This window comes from Solea senegalensis, linkage group LG3, assembly GCF_019176455.1.
Source record: "Solea senegalensis isolate Sse05_10M linkage group LG3, IFAPA_SoseM_1, whole genome shotgun sequence".
Taxonomy (NCBI): domain Eukaryota; kingdom Metazoa; phylum Chordata; class Actinopteri; order Pleuronectiformes; family Soleidae; genus Solea; species Solea senegalensis.
In genome coordinates, this window is record NC_058023.1 from 8,966,031 (window position 1) to 8,988,626 (window position 22,596).

Sequence of the window (22,596 nt, forward strand, 5' to 3'; positions counted from 1 at the left end):
AAAATGCTATTTGTGTTATGAACCTTTGGCCGTACAGAACAAGACTATTCCTCAAAAAAGGCCATGCGTGATGACGTATTCGAACGTCATTACCTCAATTCTCGCGATAGTTTGAATCACATGGCCGCCTTCAATGTTTACAACTCGAAATGAGTTGGTAAATGAAAACAAAGTCCTGAAGTAGAAGGACGTTGCGTAGTGTTTTGTGCTACCCGCACTCCCTGGCATTAGTTGAAACTCTGCTACCGTCGAACAGAAACGTGTGTATAGCTGGTAACTGCAAGCAGAAACGAAGAACAAGCAAGCCACAACACAGGTATGTAGCATCTAACTGCTAGTATAGGCTAATGCTAACGTGAGGTGGTTGATGTGCCTTTCAGTTAAGGACGTTAAAGGGGATTGAAGCATTTTATTTGTCCACCTAGAGACGCTTATGATTGATTTAACGCGGGCAACAGCATACGTGGAGCTAAATGTTCGAAGCGTGGTAATATTTTTAGTCCCTGTTGAGCTTTGAGTTTGCTAAATGCTAGTTTGTGTTGGTTGGTAAATGGCATGTCACTAGCTACAGGTGTCTGTTGGGGTTTAGTCATGTATTACTTTAAATAAAAAAAGACCGTTTACTTGCATTTATAATGGGAAATGTTTTGTAATAAACAGTATTAACAATTGGAATAATTGGATGCTCTTGTTATACTTTGACCATGTGTGTTTTCCATCTTTTGTGCTTTTTGTCCATATGATCTCACCTGTTCTGTTCCCTAACCTTAATTTCAGCTGTTTATTCTAGGATAGTGGGTGCTGTGATGTCCTCAACCCCCAGCAGACTCAAACACCCACACTGCAGGAAGAAGCACTACCCCAGTAGCACATACCTCACTCACGTCTGACAGCCAATTGTGTGACCCCGGAAGAGGACTTGATAGAATACTTTGATACACATAGAGAGATGTCTGACTCCGCTGGAGGTGGTGGTGAAACTGGAGGGGTGACGGGCGCAGGGCAGGACTCGGAGGCGGATAATGAGCCCCCTCAACACACCTCACTTCTACCTGAAGATGATCACTTGGAGGTGGTAGGGACCTTAGAAGAAGGGGCACCTCCAGCTGCTAAGCGGCTGAGGATGAGTGGGGAAGAACAGATTCTGGAGCAGGTTCCTGAGCCACTCAAGGTGCATGGAGAAACACCAGCACTGTCTGGCTTGCTACTTGAAGAGCCAGTCACACCAGAACAAAGTAAAGTACTTGTTTCAATTAAGCTACATTTATAAATGAATATTTTGGATGCCTGGATCTTGAAGATAAGTGAGTTAATCTGTATAAATATACATTTTAAACCTTAACACAGGGGAAACACCACAGTGTAAAGAAAAAGGTCATGGAGGGGAAGAGGTGCCTGTCATTCAGGGAGATGAAGAAGAATGTCATGAGAATGGAGATGGAGGGCATGATACACCCTTACAAGAGGGGGAGGCAAAACCAGAGGAGGGGTGCAATGCTAACGGATCTGCAGACAGTCCCAGTGAAGGACAGCAGTAAGTGGAGAAAGAAGTCAGGTTTATTTTTAACCTCAGGCTGCACATACCCAGGGGTCATGATACTGCAGGAAGACCAAGTGAGCTATTCAAAACGGAGTTTGTGGGGGTTGGTGATGTTATGCACTGACTATGAAGATGAGAAATGCATATGCAGAGCAAGAGGATTCGCAATATGTGTGTGTGTGCACGTGCTCGGATATGGTCAAAGGTCGCCTCAGTGTTGAGTGTTTAATCGTTACGTTAAACTCCAGAAATCACTTTTAGAATCACAATTTCTGCTGTTTGTAATCAAAAATTTTATTTATGCCATGCATATAGTCAGTTTCTTCAAATTCTAGTAGGACAAAATAAAGAGTCTGAACACTATATATTATCATAACTGGGCAGTTGCAGCAATTTGTACTAATGTAATTTCTTCGTCAGTGTTTGCTGTTGTGTGAGACATTGCTCCGCATACCCTGTACATTTGATAAAAGTGCTCAGGTTGAAATGAGCCAGCAAACAGTGCCACAGCTTCACAATATTAACTGATTAATTGGGTATTATCAATCAAACCGTAGAAGAAGAAGCTGACAGGGAGTTAAAATGCTGAAGTGAAAGTTTAACATTGTGTCTAAACGGATCAGTTCATAAACTGCTAGACTCCGATGTCCACAATAATTAAATTTTTGTTAAATCAAAGTTTTGTTGAATATATTCACATGCCTGAATATATCCTGATAAAATAGGAAATTAAAAATGTTAGTGTATTATGAGACTGTTGAATGATTTATATTCACTTTAAAATTCTGTCCTTCAGCCTTGGTTTGGAATTTACCAAGAATCCCCAGATGCTGACTGGTTCATGGACTGAGTACTCAACTTTCCCAGAGAATTACTTGAAAGGCTGCAAATGGTAATGTATTTGAATATTAACATAATTCAGCATACACAAAGGATGATGGTTTTGAATACAAATACAATAATTATTGTGAGACATTTTCCTCAATACCATAAATCCGTAACGGCCACTACAAGGACCTGTGCATTTTACATTTTGTGTCCTGTGGCTTTTGATCTCCTGGATTACAGTGAGAAAATATCTTCATGTGCAAAATGAGTCAAAGAGGCAACTCCGTTTATTTTATCCTCCTTTATAAAGTCAAAGTGGTAACAGAAGTACTAACACTACCTATCCATTACACATCTTTCTTTCCTCTTTCCTGCTCTGCTTCCACAGGGCCCCTGATGGTTCCTGTATCCTGACCAACAGTGCAGACAATGTGCTTCGTGTGTACAACCTGCCTCCAGAGATTTACAGCTATAACTGGGACTTGCTACCAGAGATGGTGAGGACACCAGTAGTCTCCCATCAGTGTCCCTCCTGATGCTGGAGTATTGAAAAGTAGCTGGACAAAGAAATACTCAGTAGTATATACTGCACATACATCCTCGGTGCACTTACAGTTTCCTTCACTTGAAAGTCATGTTTAGCCCTCACCTAAAGCCTTTTAACAATTTAAATTAATCACTTACTGTAAAACACGTGTGCAGCAAATGCAAGCTGTTCACTTTCACTAATGGGAAAAAATAGAATCACCAGTGTCTGTGTAGGTGTCGTCTAGTTGTGCTCCATAGTAAATGTTTTTGACGTCTGTATTGTGGTTGAGGCATTTGATTTGTCTAACACTGTCTTGTTTGTGAAGCCATGAAATTATGCTTAATAAAAGGTCATTGACTTGTTGTGTGTAATCTGACCTTTTGATATAAATATGGACAGTTGTTGTTAGACTTCATTATTGAATGTGTAACAGCAATATCCAAAAATCCAACAAAACAAAAGCAAATGTCAGTGATCAGGCTACTTTTGAAATGTGTTGAATATTAATCGGTTGAGTATTCCACATAGAATATTTTAAGTTGGAATGAAATAACAAATATGTAGAGGCTGGTAGATTGGAATCGTTGAAAACAATAATTAAAATACATTTCCTTTGTCACAGATATCGCGGTCTTTGTTTAAAAAAGTCAGAAAATAGGGCTTTTCTTACAGTGTGCTATTGACTTTTGTTGAGAAATATTACTACAAAGACGTAGTGTGTGATTTTGCAGTGATTTTAAAGTTTGCAGCATTATAACTAATATCCCATTGTTCAGTTGAGTGACAGTGTCTGACGGTCGTCTCCTTTGTGTTCATCTTTGTTGCAGAGTCCAGTGCTGAGGATGGCAGAGGGAGACACCATCTACGATTACTGCTGGTACCCCAAGATGAACTCGCTGGATCCAGATACTTGCTTGTGAGTTGTACTCAATCCACACTATTCTTTTAGCCTCTTAACAGGTGAATATCAGTTATGGATGTTTTTAATCTAGATCATTGATGCTTCGACCAGGATACTGTGTGTTTTTGTTTGAGACCAAATTTTGTTGACCTGTCGATAGCAGGTTAACTGAATGTTGTATTGAATTTTGGTATTTGCAGTCATTGTGGGTACCAGCTGTCAGCATGCAGAAAAGCTGTAAAGGCTCTCTGATGTCTCATTTAGAGCTGAAACGATTAACCGATTACTAAATTAATAGACAACTATTTTGATAATCGAGTAATCGGTTTGAAGCTTTTTTCATGAATAAAACAAGATTTCTGGTTGTTTAAGCTTCTTAAATGTGAATAATTTCTTGATTTCTTTGCTCTGGATAACAAAGAAATAATTAAAAGTTAATCATTTTGGTTTTTGGACGAAACCAGACATTTGAGAACATCATCATTTCCAGGTTTGAAGAACGTTAATATTTTATGGACCAAAAGGTTAATCGATTAATCGAGAAAATGGTCGACAGATTAATCGATTATGAAAATAATCATTAGTTGCAGCTCTAGTCTCAGGGTCTAAGGGTCGAGTCATACTTGCCGTGATCTGTGTCCTTGGAGAACCACTTTGCAAGTCCGAATGTACTTAACAATGTTCCATTTATGGGTACTCGGTCTCTCATTTAAGATCCAGTAGAGGTGATTTGTCAGATTCCTCACACAACCTCAAGCAAGCATCTGTGGTCACTGTCTTTAGTCAAAAGACACAACCAAAAAGACAGAGTCCACCATTAACTTCATTGGAAAGTGTTTAGCTACTGGGAACACTCGTAGTCAGCGCAGGTTTGTGGGGACCATTGTGGAAATGGGCATTGAACAAAATGTATGTAATGCAGACCTTTGCGCGCATGCAAATGACCTTGTGTGCCTTTGTCACAATCCATTCAAATGTTTGAGACCCATGTTGACCCTTTTCAGCATGATTCTGCCCACGTGCAGCACTGCAAAGCCCAGGCGACACTTGGAAGGCCTCTCAGTCTCCTGTTTATCTTTTTCCGTGTGTGGACATAGGCAGTGGCAGACTTTTACGACGTGGTAATTATGACATCACTGTGTGTTTGCGTGCACACTTTGAGGCATAGTGAACATCAGTAACACCCTGCCGTCACCGTGGAGAATGCAGATCACCGGTTGTGAGAAACACAGGCCCATGTGACCATGGGGAGGTGGAGGAGGGGGGGTGCGGGTCAAGATCGAATGCCCACCGACGAGAGTTGTGTAAACGGCAACAACAAACACTTCAACATCAACAAAACACTTTTTTGTGTGTGGACAATAAACCACTTCAGGGTCCTGTGTGTTTCTGTCAAAGCTTTTCAAAGAGTCTTTTGTGAGGAAGAGGATGGCAGTAGGAGCTGACAGCGTATACAGTTGTCTTCATCTGTTTTAGATCACTGCCGCATATCAGAGTGGAGTTCCTGCAGAGCACATCCATGTGGTCAGTCAAGCTCAGAGTAGCTTGTTAAAGAGAGAAGCAGCCAGATGAAAGGTTATGCTTGTGACTGTAAAACACTTCAGCAAACTTGTTTTGCTAGTACCTTTTCTGTCTTCCAACCTCCTCCCACTCTTTTCAAATCCCCCATTTTGTTTCTTGTTCTTCCCCAGCACTCCTTGAACTCTGTCTGCCAAAAGCCATTTGTTGTTGATGCCCCTCCTGTAGAGAGGGAATAAGGGCCCCTGTTAGAGCTTGGTTAAGTTGCACTGAGTTCTAGGCATTGCTCCAAGCTAGCAGCAGTCTAGCATTATAATTGGGCATTTCCCTGCTCTGGAATAAAGCTGAGGCTCAGAGGGGTTATAACAAAACCCTGCACCTCGGGTAGGGGCTAATTTCCTTTGTCTAATTGAGCCACAGTGATGTTTTGGCATTTTTTCAGTTGCCAATAATTGGAGTTTAAAAGGCACGATTTAGTCTTTGGTCCAAATTTAAATCGATAAGCACGTGCCACTGTCCATAATAGTTGTATTGATAGACTCAGGTGAATGCAACATAGCTGAAGGAAGCGACTAAGGATGTGTTTTGGTCGTATAGAATTTATAAATTGATATCTCAAATGAATCTCCACTGCCTGTTGACTATTTTGTTCATTTACTGCACAGTAAATCTGATCTTTTAGATTAAGCCAAGTCATCTCTAGCTGTAAAGAAGAACCCCTCGGGGACGTTAAAGGTTGACTAAATTATGTATCCTTTATTTTAAGTATTATTTATTCAGTAGGTTCATAATTTGCATCATTCGCTTTTCATTTTCCTCGTTATCTCTCAGTCCTCTCCCCTTATCTCATTCTCTGGTTTGCCTTTCTTCTCGTCTCTTCCGCAGTCTTGCCAGCAGTAGCCGTGACAACCCAGTCCACTTATGGGATGCATTTTATGGCGAGGTGCGAGCCAGTTTCCGACCCTACAATCACCTGGACGAGCTGACAGCCGCTCACTCCCTCTGCTTCTCACCTGACGGCACGCAGCTCTACTGCGGCTTTGACAAAACTGTCCGAGTCTTCTACACCGATCGTCCAGGCCGAGACTGTGAGGAGCGTCCCACAGTAGGTCAGTTACCGTCCAGCATGTCCCAGTGTCTCTGTATAAAGCATCCATTTTGGTATTATTTTTGCTTGTTGTTACAAAGCAAACAATAAGTAAACAGGAACATTGTCACTGTCACTATCTGTGTGGCTGAGGTCTCCTTGAAAACTACAGTTTTCATTATGTTCTTCTGGAAAAACAGTTCAGTGTCACACACTTTGAACCAGGTTTGAGTTTGCTGCAAGGTTCTAATGCACTGAAATGAACTGAATAACTCTTTCTTATTATTCTGTAGCACAAAAATAACCTTTGTCAACAAAAAGCTTTTTCGTTTCGAGTCCAAGGTTTGTGTTCGTCATCTTTTTTGTTCTTTTGTAACTTTCCAAGTGGCAACAAACAACCATGGTAACACATGAATGGAAAAATGTTTTTTAAGGTCATGAGTAATCTGCAGCTCTGGCGTGCTGGCAACTCAACACTCAGCTCTGGTGGATTACTGCCGTCTATGGTTTCTTGTGTGTTTGGCTGCTTCATCTCTACTTGATAACTAATAACTGCAAATTATGCAGAAATGTATGGTCGGTCTCAAAACCAGGTTATGTGATCCATGTGGGGGCCGTGCCAAACCCTCGCTTCTGTCTTAATGTTCCAAAAATGTGTCTTTTTGTAAAAGTTAGAAAGAGGATGATTTGGAAAGGAGTGCGCCATAAAAAGAAACAGATGATTCAAATCGGACTGAGTGCACGGCTGAGGAATATATTTCTCTTGGAGAAATAATCAAGAATGTAGGAGTTGCCACAATGTCAACTCAGGAGCAAAACTGAAAATCCCCTCCAACAAAAAAAGCCCTGTGAAATGTCACTCTCCTGTCTTTGCTGCAGTGAAGAAGCAGGGCCAAAGTGGCATCATCTCCTGCTTTGGCTTCAGCCCTTGCCAGTCTGTTTATGCCTGTGGCTCTTACTCCCGCTGCGCTGGCCTCTACTCCTGCCAAGACGGCACCCCGCTGGCTCTGCTGCCCACCCGCCATCACGGGGGCCTCACCCATCTGCTCTTCTCCCCTGATGGCTACTACCTGTACACCGGCGGGCGCAAGGTGAACACATTCAAGTACAGCACACAAATAAACAACGCAGAGAAGAGATAGTAACTCAGCGATTTTGCATTGAGGAAGTGGGCTACACTTGCAATGCTTATTGATAAAAGCGTTATAGGCCAAGTTCCACACTCGATGGCAGAATGTGGCATGTAATCAGTCTGATTAAGTATTAAGGCCGTCCCTAAAAAAAAGGGAGCATTCAGGATTCACTGATGAGCTGCTTTGGACACAGCTTTGTTGTCACAGAAGCCCAACCAGCATTAATGACTATTCATTTTAAAGGGTCCACGTCACACTCAGTTGATGATTGTTGTGTGGCGTGTGCAACTGTAAAAAAAACCTGGAATATAATGTGACTTTGATTAAAAAAGATCCCTTATTCAGCAAGTGAAATGGATCAATGGATGAAATAATTCTGCTGCTAAAGGCAACTGAACTGAAAGTGCAAGTGCTGTTGCATTAACATTTCTGAAGTAGACATTGTGTTACCTCAGGCCTGTTGCACTGCTTTTTGATCTAAATGACTGAAATAAATCTAAAAGTCACCTTTTTAAAGTATTATTTATTTGATTCACAATCAAGATACGCTGGTTAGAGTTAATAAGATGGACTTAAAAAATGTGGTCAATTGCAAAATAAGAGAATTTCAAATGTGATTAAAATTGCAATTAATCACAATCCACTACACAACTCCTGCACTTAACCTCTTTCAGGTTTTTTTTTTTTTTTCTTAATTTAAGCTCGATGTTGATACTTAGATAATTACTGTGATGTTATTGTGGGCTGTATTGTGACTTTGTTATTCAGTATCCCGGTCAGATTTAATATACATTAGTTATAGTTACGCATATACTAAAATTTCAAGGTCCCACTGTTTCTGTAGGATCCAGAAATCCTGTGTTGGGATTTAAGAGAGCCGGGGAAGGTTGTGTTCTCACTCAAGAGGAATGTTGCCACTAACCAGCGCATCTACTTTGACCTGGACCTGTAAGTTTACTTTTGTACTTGATGATGAAATGTGTGTGAGCTTGAACAGTGATAAAGCGGTGACTCTGCCCCTGAAATCGTCATGATACAGTTTCTACAGTTCAGGGATGGTGTCAGTCGTCCTCTGCCTTTCTGCGTCCTGATTGCTTCGCCTGTTGACTTGGGCTGACCACAGTAGGACATATACATATATATATGTATATATATATATAGCTCTGTATTTGCTGTGCACTGTAGGTCAGGCAGGTACCTGCTAAGCGGTGACACAGAGGGAGTGGTGACAGTGTGGGACACCCAGACAGCTCCTCCTGATGGTAATGAAGCGCTACTGCAACCTCAGCTGAAGTTCCAGGCCCACTGGGACTGCACCAATGGCATCAGGTATGGTTAAGTCGGACCCATTCTAGTTAGACCAGTCATATAACTGTGCTTGATCACATGTAATTAAACAAAATGCATTTTAAAAAGGTACAGAAAACCTTGTTGTCGGAAGTCAACTAATGTTTCCATGTATTACACTTGCACAAACAGTGTAATATGAAGTCTGAGTCTGTAGGTCTAGTTGTAGCAGAGATGATATTGAACATTATTTATTTACCTCTATTCTAAATTTCTTTTCGTTATCATTTTCTGTTCTGAAATGGAGGGAAAAATCCATCATCTTGGCAGTATCTTTGTCCCCAATGGGTAATGATCAAACTGAATGTGGTCGAGACGTGTTCATTGACTGTTGCCTTTCTGCTCGACTGTGCTGTTGTGTTTTCCTGGCACAGATTATATAGAATAAACAAATCATCCAAATATTGTTAGAGATGATGAAAAGCAGCGTCCAGTCACTGAGCTGTAATGTTGCACAAAATGGAATCTTTCTGCTTTGCGCAATAACCACAGCCTGTGTTCATGAGAAATCCAGTAAATGGCTCTGTTTCGAAGAAGTGATTAATATGTTAGTGTTTTCTCCACCGTACAGAAGAAAGTAGCTGGTAAACTAAAATATTTAACCGTGATACAGATCAAACTTGGTGTATATTCCCTCCCTGAATGACCTACTGTGATGTGGAAAAAATAAATTAGATTTTTATGGGTTATGGAATGAATCCCTCCCTTGTTTTAAGGGAATTCATCTGAATGTAAATGTGTCCTTCCCACAGTGTTCATCCTTTCATGCCGCTGTTGGCCACCTCCAGTGGGCAGCGGCAGTTCCCGTGGCCCGGCGACAGCGAGGGTGATTCGGCTTCTGACGGTGAGGGAGGTGAGGCTGTGATGTCACCACAGGAGACGCGACAGGACAACACTCTGTCTCTGTGGTGGGCTGGACCACTCGGCCCTGCCACGGAGGAAAACCAGGAGGCAAGCACAGCAACGGTGGAGGCCTGAGGCTCTCTGAGTTCAACCAGCTGACACACATTGAGCTGCACCTGCATGAAGTCAGAAACACTGATTACTGGGGTGGAAACATGTTACAGGATTCTTTTTTTATTTTAATCAGCTTATTCATGCATTAGCACATTTACACACAGTCCAGATAAATTGAATCTTTAACTTGGCAAGTTTACAAGTAGGGCGGTTATGAAATTAAAATAAAAGCATTATTTAACAGCACTCAACATTTTTCCATGTTTTGCTAAGACTAGTCGATGATAAAAGCACTGGGCCTTTATTACCTATTTTGTTATTGAACCTGTGAGAACTTTTTTTTTAAGAAGAAATATAACAACTTTATCCTTCTTTTTTTTATGTGAGACAAATTACAATCTGGTTGGCTGAAAATCTCAACCACGACGTGTCTACCCACCAAGCAAACCTTGATTTTCATAAAAGTGATAATTAAAGTGTGTGTGTGTGTGTGTGTGTGTGTGTGGCTGTGGCTGTAACGCTGCCCCAGAGATTCTTAACTGCTATCAATCACAAGAAGTGCCATTTGTTCTCGAGCTTTGCTTTTTGTAAACCGATGGAATCTTCTGTTTTTACCTTCTTCTTCGTGGACACACTTTGTCATTGTGTCACTCTGTGCATGCCCATAAAATGTATATTTTTGTAAAGCCATGATGTTAATCCTAGTTTGTGAATGTAGACCCTCAAAGCAGTCGGCTCCATGACTGTAACCTCAGAACATTCTGTGAAAGTCTTGAATTAATGGGTACACATGGAATATGAGCCTTCTTCAGGATGTACTCTGATCACATTTGAAACCCGTATGAGTGATGGTTTGCTTGATTCTTGCGTTGCCATCAGTGTGTTGTGCTTTGCTGTTTTTTGTTTTTTTTTGCAGGTTTTTCAACCAAAGCCTTATATTTTTAGAAAAACAGCAAAATATTAATATTGAACCCTCTGATGGTTGGAGTCTCACTTCTTGGAATTCATAACTAGTGCCAAGCAATTGTAGTTAGAATCTGGGAGCTATTATTTCACACTATAATACCAATTTATGCTCTGCCAGGAAATGTTAGGCCTTGATGTCACTCAAGTCTTTAGATAGACTCGCAATGTCTGCAACAGGTGGTTTTATTCAAGCTGGTGTGAATTAAAAGCGCATCTCATCACCGATTCCTTGCGTGTATTCACTTTTTGTCCTCTCTGTTAAAGAAGCTTCACAGTTAGATGACCTGTAATGAATATCAGACGAATGCTACACTCGAGTCAAGAGGCAGCGCTTAACGGCTGAAGAGACTATTGGCTTTCACTTATGAGATGGAAACTATTCATAGCTTTCACCTTTCTCTCACATATTCTGTATGATGTCGCATCCTCTCATATGTTTGATTTTCTCAAACCACAGGGGCTCACTGTTGAGAGAGCCAAGTTGGAGAGCTGCGGTGTTTTGTTGTGCAGGTTGCTTAGCAACCGTCTCCAACTTGGGAGAGGAAAGTGGGTAGGGAAGATGATGGGGAGGAAAATGTGGGGCAGAAAATGAGAACAATAAAGCCAAACAAGTGTAATTAATAATCCAGTGGTGGTGTGATTGCTACTTGTTTGTCTGATGGTCTGCACTCGTTGAAATCTCAGAAGTCTCGCTGATTAAAGTGTGTGCGGTGACTAAAAGTTCCTTGGGCTTGAGGTTCTGTTATATAATCTGTTAGATTTATGTGACATTTATTGATATTTTATATGTTAAACCCGGGCCACACGGTTGGCTTAGCACTCTGGCCTTTGCAGCAAGACGTTTTCTGCTCGTTCTCCCCGTGTGTGCGTGGGTTTCCTCCGGGTTGTCCAGTTTCTTCCCATAGTCCAAAAACATGCAGGTTTGGGTATTAGGGTCTAGGTGGCTCTGTGATGGACTGGCGATCTGTCCAGGGTGAACCCTGTCGATGGCCCCAAGGCCAGCTGAGATGGGCACAGCACCCCCTGCGACCCTCATGTGGAGGATAAACCGGTAGAGGATGGATGGATGTTAAACTTGGGTTCCACATGAGGGTCCAGTGGTCCATTGTTGCCTCAACAAACTGACTGGTTGAGATCCTGTTTTGAATGAGCCTTTGACCTTTCTGTGTGGAGTTTGGTTTGTTAGTTTCGCAGTGTTGGCCTGTGATGGACTGGTGACTTGTCCAGGGTGTGACCTGCCTTTAACTCTGTGTCAGCTGAGAATGGAGGATAGAGTGGTAGTAAATGGATAGGTGTTAAACTTGTCAGTTTATAGCATTAAAACCTGCAGAGCCTCTTGATGTTAGGACTTTGTGCGCTGCAACATTACAACTTCACATCCAACTTGTATACTGTCCTGCAGGAAAACAAGATAAATGGTTCATGTGCTAAGAGCAGGAATTAGTGGAGCTTGAGGGAGAGTCAGCCCTGGGCTTTACACTTCTCTTGTGTCCAGAAGTTCAACTCCGCATAAACACGGATTACCCGTGTCCTTTTCAGTGGAGTTTTTTTTTTTTCTTGGCATTTTGGGGATATGAGATGTAGATGAAAAGCAACATGTCTCATGGACTTAGGCGTTATTGTCCTGTGGGCTTTCAGTGTCAGCTGTAATATGATGCTACAGTGTTTGCGCTTATCGACTTCTTTGCCTCAAGGCTAACCACCATTTCTCAGGCCAGTTGTTCCACATCAGGCTTGCTAAATCCATTACGTTATGCCTCTGAATTGCACAACAATCCTCAAATGTTAAATTAAGCATGTATCCCCTATGTCAAACCCCACACACACACACACCTCCCAGGCTAAAACCACAAATTGCATTTGATAGATATTGATTTCAATGTTAACTTTCAGTGTTCAACTCCCATTATCTGTAACAGAAGCTGCAAAATATGTCGTATGTATAGAAAACACCACGTCATTGCTGCCTTACTGACGCCATGTTGACAGAATCTTTGCGTTGTCACACAGATCACAGCGCGGCCATTATCTTCATCTCAAAGGTGGTTGCAGGGCCGTCTTTCCACTTGTGTGGTTAATGAGCCAATTTTGTGTGTGTGTGTGTTTCTGTGCTTGTTGCATCCTCAGTCTGTCTCCATGCTCTTGCATAAGTACCTTCCATTAGACACACAGACACGTTCTCAGTCGGCGCACTCATCACCAGAAAAGTGTGCAGAACGGCTTGTAATTGGATCCCGATATTAAGAAAGACATTTGAAAACAATTATTCAAATGGCCGTCTACCTTCTGAGTCTCCCAATCTCAAAGTGAAGCACCCCCCCCCCACACACACAGCACATGGAGCTGGAGATGCTAAAATGTCTAGACTGCTCTCGCATTCAGCCATTGAGATGAAAAGGCGCTTTCTGAACACGAAGCAGAGGGAACAGATGCCCTGTTGCTTTTTTTATTTCCAAAATGTCAAAAAGAGACGGCTCCTTTATCGAACGGGAGGCCGTGAGTGTGTTCGACAGGCCACTGTTATACAACTAATAGATTATATGCTGCATTGGGCCTGTATTCTTTAAAGGGGGAGATGTGGGCTGTGGATTTGCAGGCAGCTCATATCACCCAAAAAATACCAAAAAATCAAAATCATCTGAGTAGATTCTAATGCTATACATTTGTTTGTACCTTTTGAGTCAAATTGACTTCATTTTTGAAGGAATTTGTACACATGGTCCTGATCCATATTGCCCTCTGTGTGACCATGGGGACCACTGAACCTAATGGTGCATCGCAGAAGCTCCAGCATGGCTTCATTGTAGCTCTCTGGGCTTTTACTTTGGCCACTGTCCTGTAAATAGTCAAACTTTTCTATTCATCCATTCATTTTCATATTAAAGGAATACTTTACCAATTTGCATTTAGCTTTATTTTACTAGAATAGGGCTAGTATTTAAAAAAAAATTTGCTTCCCAACCTCCATTTCCCCTAAGTTGAGAAATATCTTCATTCTTTTTTTTTTTGTTACGTGCCCACCAGTGACACTTGGTCCGAGGCTTGAATTCCGCACTTTTTAGACCCACTGGTGGGGGGGACAGGACCTCATTCCCAGAATGTAAACACTGTCCGCCGTCTTTGCTAACAGTTACGCTAACAGGAACCAAGTGGCTTCTCCTGCTGACACTCGTTGGGACCAAAATAATGTGTCTCCATGAGCACCTACCAACGATGAAGCTTTGTGCTGTGTCTTTTTCACATCGCCATTTTATACTATATATATATACACACACATAAACTTTGTTTGAAGTCCATACGACTTGAGGTTTACGTCACAAAGCCTGAATGTGGAGATATATAAGTTCCAACCAAACCATTTCATGGTCTGCCAGGATAGCCGCGCTCCTGCGAATGCGTCCGCCGTTTTCCATTCCACAAAAGGCGGCGGCGGCGGTGATTGACGCGTCCTTGTTCTCCAGTTTACATTAGATGTGGAAATAATTGGCACCTGTACTCCTGCACATGCTCTGAAGCAGGAGGAAAGTGCAGCACCAAAAGGTTTCATTTCACTCTGCAGTCTGATGCTTTTACGATTCATCCCAGATGTGCAGGCGCACACATGGACGCCTCCCCCCAAAATGGCAGGGAAGATTAAAACAGAGAGGTATTATCATATTCTGCTGTAGTGCGTATATGTCTTGCACTGGTTTCTCTCTTACATATAGAATAAAACAGTACTTGCACATGTACGCTCTACCCTTCACCTCGTCTGTCTCTCATCATCTCCATGTCTCCTCCTGCTCTCCACACGCTCCCTCTGGCGATTCTGCGCTGCTAGTTATCATGAGGTTGAGCCTATTGATGTACACTAAGCGTTCAGAACCCCAGCCAGCCATGACAGATTGGATTTGATTTTGGCGCTTGAGTAGGGCGCGTGGTGCCCACACTGAGTAATTGCTCGTGTAATTGCACTCTAGGGAAAGGTAGAGCAGCAAGGCCTAAATTCATCCATCTACCTGCCCTCGGGCTGCGTGGACAAATCTTGTCCTATCATCTGTCCAGTCTTTACATCTCCCCATAACCCTGCCTGATTCCCCTCTCTACAGTGGCCGGAGGGAAGGTTTATGGAGGAGTCAGCGGCTGGGTGGACTGGAGGCAGATCGGTGTCAGGGGGGGGCAGGTGGAGCGATGGGACAGGTCAGAGCAGCTCTGCAAGGGGCCGAGGAGACAAATGCAGGAGGAGATTAGAAGGAGCAAGAAGGCGCCCTAATGATAAAATGGAAAGGGGGCGGCTATAAAGACATGCTGAGTCCATTTACTGGAAGACGTGTGTGTTTTTCTCAAGTGGACACATCACAAGTGGACTTGCAATATAAAGGAAATATTAACACGGTGTAGTTTCATTTTTTTTAATGTAAATTTACTTTAAAAAACACTGTAGTTTTTAGAATTGTGTCGTATGTGTTTATGTATGATAGGTTCGAGTGTGTTTTACAACAGGAGACAAAGAAGAGGTTTAAAAATAACACTAATTTAAAAAAAAATTAAAACAAAGTTCAAACATGGGAGTAGTTCATAGTAAAAAAAACAACATGTTTGGTGTTTCCTTTGAGATTAAGATCAAGGCTGTAATTGTAGTCCCAGTGGATTAGTTTCGTACTAGATGTTTACTACACCTTAGTTAATGGTATTGCAATCCACCTGTTCATGTTTAGGTCCACAACAGGAAACAAGTCCAAGGCTTGTGATGAAGATTTTAGAAAAATACTTTCTATAAGTCTTTGTGAGGTTAAAAAAAAAACCTTGGGGGACTGAGAATAAAAACCTAGAGCAAGGTTATGCATTTTCCAACCAGTCACCATAGAAACACCCTGAGTGAAAGAGAAGTCTGGTGTGGTGCACTTACTCTCAGGTTAAGGATCTGATTCTATGACTAAATTTAGAATGTGATCAGGTTTAATGACTTGGACCGTGATTATAGCCAGTGGAGAAAAAAAAGTATGGCTAAAGTGGCACTGACACAGAGCGAGTGCAAGTATGCAAATGTGAGTCAACGTGTGAGAGGGATCGGCCGTCAGGTCCAAACTGTTTACTGATGCAGAAGCAACGAGTCACCGCGAACGATCCATATGTGTGATCGCAACATCCTCGCCTCCTCTCCTCATTTATTTTATACACCCACCCCCACGTCTCTGTGTGTGTGTGTGTGTGTGTGTGTATGAGAGAGAGGAGAGAGGAGGAGAGGAGAGGAGACTCACAGGAACAGACTGATGCTGAAGGAAAAAGCTTTGCAACTGAGAGCTATCACCTGCCAGTCGGGCAAAGGTGCCATGATCTCACACACACACTTCTGTAACACCCTCAGTGTGAATTTCATCCTCATCAGGGTGCATGTTTACCTGCCTGAAGTCTTTGTATTGCCTCCCCTGTGGGAGTCTGTGAACGTGTGTGTTGTTCACATTAACCCCTTATGCCACATGCATGATGTTAATATGTCAGCGGTGTCCAAACCTTTTTCTCTGTACATTTACAAATGCGCTGTTTTCTAGTCACAGTTATCGTCATCTTAAATGGCAATGTAACCCAGTCTAAGCCACGCAGGAGTGACAAAATGTCACAGGAGGCTTCTGAACCCAGGACTTACCAGCTAACCTAATGACTGAAGCCAGTTTTCTGTCTAAGTCCCTTCAAGGCCATAAATAATACATTATAAGACCTCTGACCGAGGGCCGTGATTGGCCCGCGGGCCGGATCTTGGACATGCCTGGTATGGTATGCAGTGTCAAAGTGATGCTTGTTTTGGTGCAAATGTGTGTCCACATGTCGGTGTGTATTTATAGTGCTGTGTGTGTGTGTGTGTGTGCGTGTTAGGTGGCGCAGACTGTAATCAGAGTCACCAGGGAGAGGATTCCATGATGATGAAGAAGAGTTGAAGGTCGGTGCAGTGAGTGAGGTCAGTGTAAATAGATGAGCTCTAATAAACACAGACGTGGCAGCTCTGAGAGTGTGTGTGTGTGTGTGTGTGTGTTATGCAGACGAATGCGTCTCAGACCTGCTCCTTCCACGGATACATCACCTCGGATTATGCATTTAGTTATTCAGCAGCTTGGCACATCCCATGTAGGTGGTATCTTATAGCGCTGCACTTTTAGAAACTGAGTCATCCTCGACGCACAAACACAGCGAGGGCCACAAAAAAAAACCCAAAAACAAAAACGTTCCCACACAGACAGATTCCCAGACAGAGCGAGGCTTGTTCTTTTTCGTGCCAGCTCTACCTCTGAACTGCTCTTGTCTCTGAACCAAGTCTGCCTTCCTCCACTACATTTAGCTCTGTCATGTGCACTGCCAAGGTTTCCAGAGGTCAGAGCAGAATCAGCAACATCTCTGCTCTCCGCTTTCCTCCGTCCTCTCTTCATTTCTCTCTGCCCAGCCCTGTAAAGTCTCCCTGCTGCATTTGTTTCTTGTTTGGATCCTATAACCTGCAATTACGCTTTTCTCGTTTGAAGCACGCTGTAATTTTGAAAAGCAGAAAAAAATGTCTGAACTTTCAGACGCACATGCAGATTATCCCTCGGCCTGAAGACCCTGGTTTTAGCCCGTGTCGGATCTCTGCTCTGCTGAGGTGTCTTTTTAAATAAGACACTGAATCCTTGCCAGCTTAAGGTCTGTTATTCTTGCAGACGTGTCTTTCCAATCGTTTTTTTTTTTAATCCAGCCTCCTGTGGTGTCCTCTATCTTTGTCTCACTTTTATTTATTTGCTGTGTCTCTCTGGCTGTGCAGGAGCAGCAGGAGGTGTTTGTGGCTTTTTTTTAAAGGAAATGTTTTCAATGAAAGCTATTACGTCTCACTTCTCACCGTCTGTGTTTGCCTCTCCTGGTATGTGTCTGTGTACACTTTTTGTGAGCTGATGGATTGCTTTACTTTGGTATTGCACACAGTGCAGGACGCCATCAGAAGACAAAGGATTATTGTTTCACTGACAGAATTATCGTCAGTGAAAATCGTTAAAAACTCACCTTCATGACATCGTCGAGTACATTTTTGCATTTTCTTTAAATAAATGAGCAGCAAAATGCAAAAAATCTCATGCAATGAGACCAAAAAGCCATGTGACACCTGTTCGCACAGTGGAGCGAGCTCATGGTGGAGTGGGTGTCTCCTCTCTGTCACATGATCGAGCTTGATCCTCAGGTGCATCATGGGACAAAGGGTACGACTCCCCCACACTGAGGACCTCACTGTCTACTTGAGTCAGAGACTCTATTCACCACTTGGGGGCAGTACAGCCACAGTTTTGGTATAGTTTTCAATGCATAAATGTTTCTGTCTCTTTATTGGGGTTGTGAGGACACGTTGATGTGAATGTCCTCACAACTATAGAGAGACAAGTGTTTGTGTGTGTGTGTGTGTGTGTACATGGCTGTTTGAGATTGTTTATAGATAAATTAGTGTCAGTGTGTCTTTGCCTTAGTGTAAACACACTGTGTGTGTGTGTGTGTGTGGCCCTCAGCGCAGCCTGTCACCCATTTTGTCCTGCACACCATCAAACTCAATGGGCCACTTTGAACTTTGAAGTGCTGGTGCTGGGAATCTTTTCCTTGCTCTGTGAAGAGAGGGTCACATCCTCACACACACACACACACACACACACACACACACACACACACTCTCACACACACACTCTCACACACACACACAAGGTCCTTGTTGTAATGAGCCGACTCCAGTCCAATGACCATGTGTGACATCGTGACTTTTGTTCCCATAATAATTTCATCTAACTTCACTAACATATTTGACCATGCGTTCACCTAAATCTTACATACTGGGCCTTTAACTGGACAAATGTCACCCGCAAAATCACAGCCACACGTGTGGTAATGTTGGCGCAATATTACAATAATATTAAAACACAAAAATACATGATAGAATTGTAAAATATTAGCGTTAAAAGCCTGATATTGGCTTGGGGCAAATTGTTATAAAGACATGATTGTCAACACAGGGAGACAGAGACAAGTGTTCAACATTTACAGAGAATAAAAGACAATAAAACGCATGAAGTGACGGGACACAGTTAACATGCTGGAATAAATCAGACGGTCACTTTCACGTTTGCTCGTTTTTCTAACGTCTGCCTGAAGGGAACTGATCACATTGATGAATAATGATGTCAATTAGTGTGACATTTACGCTTAAAGCCTGTGAAATAGTGGACATAATGTATATTTACACTATAACCACAGGATTAAACCTCGAAAACCTTGAGTCCTAGATTTACTCTGACATTTGTTTGATAAAAATCCAGCTGATAATTATATTTATACACATAATATATATTTGTGCTCTTCTTTTTCTCAGTGCAATTCACTTCAAGTGCCTCGTGCAATGCTCTGTTTATACTTTGGGGGCGCTCTTGCTGTTCCGTCATGGAGTTGAGCGAAGGAGCGCGCGCGCGCGTTGATGTGCGTCGAGGGAGGTGAGAAAGGGAAGGGAGGGATGGGGGGGGGCGGCGGGTGGTTGTTTCTTCTTCACCGTTTGAAAGGAGGCAGAATTTACCGCCAGGGAGTCCAGAGGTCCGAGTCGGGGGCTCCTCCTGAAACCCAGAGAGGCGGCGCTAAAACAGACTCCATACCCACCCCCCCGCAAAAGCCTGGAAGAATTGCGCTCCGTCAGTGCGCGCCGCCTGCCAGTCAGAGGATGGGGATTTTTTTCCCCCTCATTCATCCACGTCCCCTTTTTCCCTCCTCCCCCTCCTCCCCCTCTCAAACAAGCCAGTCGCTCTGTCAATGTGCTGCGAGCATTAGGTCAAGTCAAAGCAGTGGGATTCTGAGGCAGAGAGACGGATGAGAGAAACGAGTGAAGCGCTTTTCCTCTGGCGGAGACGCGACACGTCCACTTCTCTCCAAATGACGCGCTCCACCTCACACTGATGCTCGCACCTCGCGTCGTATATTTGCAGCATCTTTTTGTTTCTTCTTTACCAAGTTTCACGTTGTGCGACCGACATTGTTATTGTTGGTAAAGTGGAGATGCTTCTCGGGCTCTTTGGGTTTGTTTCTCTCAGTTAATTAATTCTTGGATTTATCCTCGATTTGGACCTTTTTGTTTGATTTTTTTTTTTATCTTAAAAAAAGGAAAGAAAGAAAGAAAGAAATATCAATCTGTTGCTGGAGGATTTGCGGATTTACCAGCGTGTTAGTGACTGAGCATCAACATGTCTGCACGGGGATGGAGCCGTGGACGCGAGTGACATCGTTTCCATTTTAAAACGCTTTTCCTTCACAGCTTCGTCTTCTTCTTTTTCTCTCCTCCTCTTCGCGCGTTTCCATTCCACAGAGCGTGGACAGTGAGTGTGCTGCGTCCCGCCTGCTTCACGTGTTTGGACGCGGATCTTGACAAGAAAACAAGGTAATGGGAGAGAAATCGCACAGACTCGGCTCAGAGAACAAGGGAACATTGTTCGGGAAAAGACAATCCGGGCGCACAGAGAGGCGACAGAAATAAAAGCGCTCCTGTGTGGCGATCCATTTCACGACTTTCACGCCAATCCGTGGAGTTAAATATTTGTGAGTGGAAGAAAAACGAGGACTGATGAGAAATCAATTTGGAAAGTCATGGGGTTTGCACTGAAATAGTAGCGACGACCGTGGACGCGCAGAAAAGCCGCGGATTAACAAGTTTCATCCTGCACATTTGACTCAATGTGGGCTTTTTTGCTGTGAGTCTGTACAATCTGCACGATTTTGGATCCATGAGGTTGTTCAGCAGCAGCAGCAGCAGCGCAGCAGCAGCAGCAGCAGCAGCTTTTCTCCCCACACTGTGACTGTGCTCGCACCTTCATTGTTTTCAGAGTCTGCGCTCAGCAGCAGCAGCAGCAGTGGTTCCAAAGCAGGAGAAATATCTGGCCTTTTTTTTTATTTAATTGTTGTTATTGTTTAAATGGGGCTACACATGCTGCAGGGTGTCACGGTGGAAATGGCGAGGCGAGGAAGTGGCAATGGATTGGGAATCCTGCTCGTGTTCTTACTGGATTTACTGGGAACGGCGGCCAGCAACATGGAGCCTATCTACTGGAATTCCATGAACGAAAGGTAAGAGCAGTTGACTTTTTTTTTCCTTCCTTCCCTCCCCACTGTTTGCTCAGTTGCAGGTTTGAACTTGACGCTGGAACCTGATCAGTGTAAACGCTTGTTCAAAGTGTGACTTGAATGTAATTTGGCGACAACTGGTGGCTGCAAGTTCCTCTCCAAGTGCACTGTTGGTGCCTCGTGGTGATGCAGTCATAATAATAATCATCATCATCAGAGTGATAACAATATGGAGAGATTATCATGACGTTTTATTATTATTATTATTATTATTATTATTATTACTTTGTTTGCTGCCCATTATTTGCAAACGTGTCACAAGTTGGAACCAGTGTCTGATAAATGCAAACACCTGGCTGCTCTGTCCCACAGCTGCTCCCAGTTCCCATTGATTATAGTGGTTTATTCAGCTGTAGCGTCTTCTGATTGGTAAAGTCCCAGGAAGCTCTGGAGGTGGAAGGTGTGTGTGTGATGCTCTTAATTGCTGTTGGATGACCTTGATTAAATTCCAGGCCTTGGCCCACAGGCCTCTCAAACACCCACTGTCCCCACTAGGCCTCACTCATTTGCATCCCCTTGCTGTCCTCTGGAGGAGGTGTCAGGCATTAGCAGAGGAAAATGTCATTTTAAACACCTCCATCTTAACGAGCGACCACACATTTCTCTCACCTTTTTTTTTCTTCTTTCTGTGTCAGATTAAACTGCCTGTCAGAAGAGAGAGAGAGAGAATTAAGAGGTTTGTGTATGGTGGCGGTGAGGAGACCAGGAAAACCTTACAGCCTCTACAATTGTCTAGGCCATAATAATTAGGAGACACGGAGCTATTGCAGTAATTTATAAAAAATAATAATAATATGCATTTAACAGCCCTTGAAATGAATCGTCATTTTCCAGGGCATCTGAGGAAAGAGATGAACTTATGTTACAAAAAAGTAAGGCAATATTTTAAAGTTATGTCAAGATAGATGGATTGTGCTTTAAATAGGTTGGTGTAAGCCACAGAAGCACCCATTTTTTAATGAATTCTTGTCTCCACCTGCCGCTGTATACCCAAAAATGCTCCCTCAGTCAGGTCTGATAGTATTGCTTGACGGAGCCTATTTTCAGCTCCGAGAACGAGTACTGACGCCGACTTCACAGATAAATCTCTAGGTCTGTATGTTTCTGTGTCACCTGTTGGTGAAGATTCACCATTGAAAACTTTACCGTGAGAACGTTTTTGTCACGCGTCGCACATGTCGTCCCTCGTGGAGACGGAACTGGTGCGTTTGACAAATACAGGCCGTCATTGTTTTTTTGTTTTACCTTGTTGAGACTATAATCCTGAATAACCGCCACCTTTTCCTTTTGTAGCTGCTGTTATTATTGACTCAATAATCTTTAAGTATATTTGCTCTTACTCTGGCTAACTTGTGGCTCTGGCAGCCAATCACCCCCCCTCCAAAAATAAAGCCTAGGTCACACCCACGCCAGGAGCTTTTTCAGAGACTAACAGGTTTTTAATGTGTCCATGTTGCTGCTCCAGGCTATGTCCTGCCCGGTTTCTCCCCTCTCCACTGATGTGACTGTGCGTGAGCCCCTGCTGTGGAGCCAGGCATGAAGCCCTTAATGAGGGCTTATTGTCAGCAGTGGGTGGATTCACCCAACAGGGAGTTGGACACGGGAGGGTAATTTTCTCTGAGAAGCTAACAGCCCGGGCTTTTGAGGCCTTAC

At 43.1% G+C, this 22,596-nt stretch overlaps 2 protein-coding genes across 3 annotated transcripts in view; both read left to right on the forward strand.

The window, feature by feature from the left end:
- The first annotated feature begins 99 nt into the window (after window positions 1–99).
- On the forward strand, window positions 100–11,031 carry wrap53 (WD repeat containing, antisense to TP53). 2 transcript variants are annotated; one of them, XM_044022291.1, is made up of 11 exons: window positions 100–316; window positions 778–1,235; window positions 1,348–1,534; window positions 2,337–2,432; window positions 2,757–2,865; window positions 3,725–3,813; window positions 6,202–6,425; window positions 7,283–7,494; window positions 8,381–8,484; window positions 8,722–8,865; window positions 9,636–11,031. In XM_044022291.1, exons 2-11 carry the CDS (start codon window positions 950–952, stop codon window positions 9,859–9,861), a joined length of 1,677 nt encoding a protein of 558 aa, XP_043878226.1. In that variant the 5' UTR covers window positions 100–316; window positions 778–949; the 3' UTR covers window positions 9,862–11,031. The 2 variants fall into 2 exon arrangements, with proteins under 2 accessions (XP_043878226.1, XP_043878227.1); XM_044022292.1 differs by having other exon boundaries at window positions 791–1,235.
- Window positions 11,032–19,554: 8,523 nt separating this feature from the next.
- efnb3b (ephrin-B3b) overlaps window positions 19,555–22,596 on the forward strand; it is a 78,162-nt gene continuing 75,120 nt past the window's right edge. Inside the window, exon 1 of the mRNA XM_044021398.1 lies at window positions 19,555–20,886. Coding sequence (XP_043877333.1) covers window positions 20,735–20,886 — 152 coding nt within the window. The 5' untranslated portion in view covers window positions 19,555–20,734. The remainder of the gene's footprint in view (window positions 20,887–22,596) is intronic.